General features: G+C 57.2%; 2 protein-coding genes across 5 annotated transcripts; both read left to right on the forward strand.

Annotated features, from left to right (window-relative positions):
- KVP17_000514 (uncharacterized protein) lies at positions 1-3,670 on the forward strand (the record flags this gene model as incomplete). Of its 3 annotated transcripts, XM_068523352.1 has the most annotated exons (4): positions 1-1,182; positions 2,518-3,012; positions 3,053-3,535; positions 3,564-3,670. In XM_068523352.1, coding segments are annotated over 4 exons (2,267 nt in total), but the record flags the coding sequence as incomplete, so codon positions are not given.
- A 72-nt stretch (positions 3,671-3,742) lies between these two features.
- Positions 3,743-4,886, forward strand: KVP17_000515 (uncharacterized protein; the record flags this gene model as incomplete). Of its 2 annotated transcripts, XM_068523371.1 has the most annotated exons (5): positions 3,743-3,999; positions 4,027-4,067; positions 4,094-4,294; positions 4,321-4,605; positions 4,633-4,886. In XM_068523371.1, 5 exons carry the CDS (start codon positions 3,743-3,745, stop codon positions 4,884-4,886), a joined length of 1,038 nt encoding a protein of 345 aa, XP_068378129.1. The 2 variants fall into 2 exon arrangements, with proteins under 2 accessions (XP_068378129.1, XP_068378130.1); XM_068523372.1 differs by lacking the exons at positions 3,743-3,999; positions 4,027-4,067; positions 4,094-4,294; positions 4,321-4,605 and having other exon boundaries at positions 4,638-4,886.
- Positions 4,887-5,281: the final 395 nt, after the last annotated feature.

Below are 5,281 nucleotides of genomic sequence, written 5' to 3' on the forward strand. Positions count from 1 at the left end.
TTATTGAGGCTGGCGGTGATGTTGATAGAAAGGGACCCGTCATCAATTCCAAGCACGCCGAACAAACCACTACGATCTCCGTCGGGTTGGCGGCGACCGCAGTTACTGACGTGCGGGTGCCGCTCAGCGTTGTGCCGCCACCTTCCACCTTCCAGCAGTTCGGGTCGAAGAGCCAGCCCTCTAGTCTCAGCAGCAAGGACAGGCCTCCAATGAAGCCTAAGGTAATTGTCGAGCAGAGCGAGCAGCGCAAGGTGTACTGCTGTACGACAGGCCTTGTCCACAGTAGTGCTTCGAGCGGGACCAAGCAGGATGCGAATCGTTGGGTTCCCCCGACATACCAGGCCTTCGGTTCGCACTCCACCCTTACGCCACGCTTTATCACGCAGAGATGCGGGTCTTCCTCTTCTTCCGACTCCAGCCGCCAGCATGGAGGGTGCTGTGATGTGATCGTAGGTGGCCGGTCGAGGGCGTCGCACCACAAAGGGAGCTCTGTGAAGCCTGTGGTGATGAAGGTGTCAAGCTCCAGCTCTCACAAGGCTGTGGTCCCTGCAGTGCGCAGGCAGTCCTCCAGCTCTACCTCCAGCTCTAGCTCTAGCTCTCACAAGAAGGCGGTGGTGCCAGCAATTCATAAGAAGTCTAGCTCCAGCTCTAGCTCCAGCTCTCACAAGAAGGAGGTGCCAGCAGTCCATAAGAAGCCTAGCTCCAGCTCTAGCTCTAGCTCCAGCTCGCGCAAGGCGGTGGTCCCTGCGGTTCGCAAGCAGTCTAGCTCCAGCTCGCATAAGGCGGTGGTCCCTGCGGTTCGCAAGCAGTCTAGCTTCAGCTCGCATAAGGCGGTGGTGCCTGCTGTCCATAAGAAGTCGAGCTCTAGCTCCAGCTCTCACAAGAAGGCGGTAGTCCACAAGCAGTCCAGCTGCAGCTCCCGACTTGTCACCACGCAAGCCGAGTTTCCCGGCGTTGGCACCACGTGTTGCGTTGCCCGCAAGCGTGTAGCTCAGGGGAGTGTAGAATTCGTGTCAAGTCGCCGGAATCCATCTGTGGGCTCTGTGGCCGAGGCGAAGACGTGCTGCAGGGCTGTAGGCGCTGGTGCCTCAAGCTGCCAGGGTTTCGGACTGTGTGTGACAGACCAGGCATCGGCTGCCCACCCGGCTCATGGTGCCTCAGGCTGCCAGGGTTTCGGACTGTGTGAGACAGACCAGGCGTTGGCCGTCCACCCAACTCATGGCCGAACATCCACGGCGGCAGTTGCCTACGCTGGGTTTAGCGGTAAATATAAGGCTGCTTCCACTATCTCTGAGAAGCACCAGGTCGACAACTCATGTTTGGTGAGTCAGCGGTCTGACCGATCTGAGAGCATGTGCAATGGCGATCCGACGTCCGTCGTCTGTGATGTGTCCCCTGTCCGAGACGTCGCGACCACCGCTAATACGAAGAAAATCTCCGCCGCTGACAACCCAGCTAGCTGCGGCTACCTGCTCGCGCGTAGCTGTGCCTGCCCCCAGGAGTCAGCCACACCGATGGCACCTTCCGCCTCGTCCTCGTTTTCGGTCCTTCAGCCGGCTCGTCCGAAGATCGTTAGAATCCAGCCTGGCCACAACGCTCACGTGGAGAGGCTCTATGGCCAGCGTCTCTCGTCTGCGTCGTCGATCGAGAGTGCCGGATCCGGTCGTGGCTGTGCTTGTCATACCTGGAAGGCCAATGCACGCACCGTCACGATTCCGTCCCAGCGACGCCCTTCTGCAGTAAACAGTGACTCGTCGAGCTCCAAGGTCGTGGCCCCCATCCCTGCTGTCCACCACAAATCCTCTTCCTCGTCGTCGAGCTCCAAGGTCGTGGCCCCCATCCCTGCGGTACAACTGGAGGCAGACTCCCACGTACCCGCCCCTAGACGACATGATTCCTCCACTGCGAATCCAGCACTTCCCGTCGTTGGCTCCTTGTCAAGCGAGCAGGCCGTTGCCGTGGACATCCCCGAATCTGAAGTAGGGCACATTCAGGCTTCCGAAGGAGGGATTTGCGCATGCGGAGACCTTAAATGGCGCAGCAATGGAGTCATCCGCCGTCGTTGTGATGGTTGCTCGCACAAGAGCACTCCTAAACTCGACGGCCATGGAGGACTCGACACTGCGGCGGTAGTGTGTCAACGGACGGCATCTTTCGCGGTGGACCGCCAATTGTCCGGTGCCCATCAAGGTGGATGTTTCGGCCCTGGAACGTCCAATGGAGGCCAGCAAGGTGGATGCTGCGCTGCTGGAACATCCAATGAAGGCCATCCAGGCGGATGCTGCGCTGCTGGAACGTCCAATGAAGGCCATCCAGGTGGATGCTGCGCTGCTGGAACCTCCAATGAAGGTGGATACTCCCATCATGGTGGATGCTGTCGAGAATCCAACGTAACCACGGACGGTGAGCTGGTAGTGACGACACATGCGACAACTCCAATGGTGAAGAAGATAATCCCTGAAGAGAACCCAGCCAGCTGTTCCTACGCAATATCGCGGGCCTGTGGATATCATGCAGGCTCTGACGATGCAACCTCTGTGACCTCTTCATCGGTCCTGGTCCCGGTTCGCCCGAAGATTGTCAAGGTCAAGGCTAGCCACGACATCCATGTGGAGTATATGCGCGGGCAACGCCTTCGAGGCAGCTCCTGCTCGTCTTCCTCTGCCCGACGATGCCCCGTCACGAACTGTTGTCAACAGAAGGCTTCGTCTTTGAAATACAAGTCCGAAATGCTCCCTGCGCGCCCCTCCGCCCGCAAGGTGTGCAGCTCCTCCAGTAGCTCTAGTAGCTCCAGCAAATCTCGGAAATCGAAGCCGACTGTGGTGAAGGTGTCGTCATCCTCCTCGAGTTCCAGCACCTCCAAGGGTGTGGCTCCTGCGGTCGAGGTGGCTACTGTGGACTATGTGGAAAAGAGCTCTTCCGGTCGACGCAAACACAAGTACCCGGCCGGTCTGAAGCCAATGACAATTGTCAAAGACAGAACCGGCGTCTGCTGTGGCGCGGATCAAATCAGTAGGCCACCGTTGAATATGGCGTGTCTCACATCTCGCAGCATACACCACCAGAGAACCGGATCAAATTTATATCAGGCCCGAGGCTCCTCATGTCGCTGAGCCGTACTTTAAGGTGGATCGCATGGCAGCCCAGTCGGAGGGCCCCTTCGGAGAGATCAAGACTGTGCACAAAGGCTCCGCCCGGCAATCCGTCAAGAGTTTCGTGCGTCGTCACTCTCAGAGTGTTACCCGCCGAGTTGGCCAGAGAAACACACTGAAGTTCAAGATTCGTTCGAAGGAAATTGTTGATGATCTGAAGGAGCGAACCAGACTCACTCGATTCTACAAGCTTCGAGGTCCCCTCGCAGGATACGCTATCCAGTGGGAGGTTCAAGAGGACTGCCTCGTTCCCCATATCATAGGCACTAAGAAGGCTGCCAGTTTCTGTACGCTGACTGTGAATGCAGAGGGACATACCGACACCCTCCGCTTCGTGGAGCCGGCCACGTTGCGAGCCCCACAGGCTGCAGTACCTCTAAAGAGTGAGAATTGAAGGCGCCAGCAACGCAGCTCTCTCCACAAAGGACCATGTGGTCGTGACATTTGAATTACAAGACGTCACCGTCGAGAGTTTGAGCACAGTCAAGTCTCTGACCAGTTCGCTAACGAGCTCTTAAAATGTGCAACGGAATGTCCGCAGATTTATGTAGATCGGTCAATTGCCGGCACTCGTGTTGCTTCGAAATCGTATGACGAGTGAATTTGAAGCCTACTGCTGTCAAATTGTGTTGCAACTGCTAGGCACGCGCCCTCTGCCGCAGTCTCTGCACGCTTGGAGAAGAGTTGATGTCAAAGACCAGCGTGGCGGCCCAAGCTTGAAATACCTCGCTCAGAGTAAGGGAGACTTGGCCAACCAATTAGAACTGGCAGCAATAGCGGTAGCATTCTCCAACCAACAGAAGGGAGCGGTCTGCACGCTCAGGGATGTCTATTACCAGAATCGGAGGTGAGGACCTCAATCAGACACAAACAGAATCTTTAGCAATCAACGTCAAAGTGACAGCGTGATCCATGGTGAGGCCCGGCAATGCGAGCCACAGATCTGTGTCGAGAGCACGGTATTTCAAGGTTCTCGATGGGGATCCAGGCAGCACCGCGCGGAATGGCTTTCGGGTGTTGTGTGGTACGTTGTGAACAGGAGGTGCTGGACTTTAACCTGCGGCCCGTCCTGCTTACCGAAGCTATGTGCAGCAGTGACGTGGAGCTCGCCGCGCCTCTTGTCATGGTATTGGAGAAGCACAGTGAGTGCATGATTGACCATTTCCAGCCATATTCGAGGTGCTGTGCGCGCAAAAATTCACCGAGAGTGTCCCATGTCTCCTCGTTACAGCATGCGGATATCCTGACCTTGCCACCAGAAGATTTCTCAATCATCTCGGATCTGTCGGGACTCCCTCTATGCGTTTCGTTGGCGATTTCGACTTCCACGGCTTCGACATATTCCGCACATACGTAGAAGGTGGCAACCAAACAGGCTGCAAAGGTGGAAACGAAGGTTCGCTGACACCAGCCAGCTGTAACGGTCTGCAATACTGCGGGATCCAACCTCAGGGTGGGTGCCCAAAGGGGTAGTAATCAGAGTTCATGGAGCTCCCGCCGCACTTTCGAATCGAGGCCAACGAACAGGCAAAGACGCGCCTGCCGGTGAGACCGGGACGCTTCAGGATACAGGGAATGAAGCACTGGGCCTCCAAGACGGGCAGCGACATAGAAGCTGCCATCGACTGCCTGATCACTACACAGCAGACATGTGAGCTGGAGGCTCTGCATGCGCGAGGCGTGACCTACGTGTCAAAAGAGTGGCTACCACGTAAGATCCTGGGGCCCAGATGAACCTTGGGTATGCGGCTCCGGCCACGTCTGTGCTGTGACAGAGCCTCGTCGAAATGCCAAATAAACGATGGAGGACTTGGACGCGCTGACGGACACCCTGCTGTCTGGCTCGTTCTCCATCGTGCGGCAGTCCAACAACATGCCTACAGGCACGGATTACACCGTTTCGATGCTGCATAGCAAGCAGGTACGAGAGCGCGATGCCCTGGTGGCCAAGTTGATCGAGCTCCGAAGCGACGTCCTCGCTTTCATGTGCAATACCCACGCCGCAGAGAACGGTCTGTGTCCCTTGGAGAACTCCTCGGAAGGAGCTCTCACCGCGGCGAAGTCGGCGGCGGCGCTCGCGGACGACGCATTGGCAGAGTGGTTCAGCTACGGGGGGACGAGACCCATGA

Source organism: the organism of the source record quoted next (genome assembly GCF_019968985.1).
Source record: "MAG: Porospora cf. gigantea B chromosome Unknown PgB_NODE_1614_length_5281_cov_116.442, whole genome shotgun sequence".
In the NCBI taxonomy this organism is placed as follows: domain Eukaryota; phylum Apicomplexa; class Conoidasida; order Eugregarinorida; family Porosporidae; genus Porospora; species Porospora cf. gigantea B.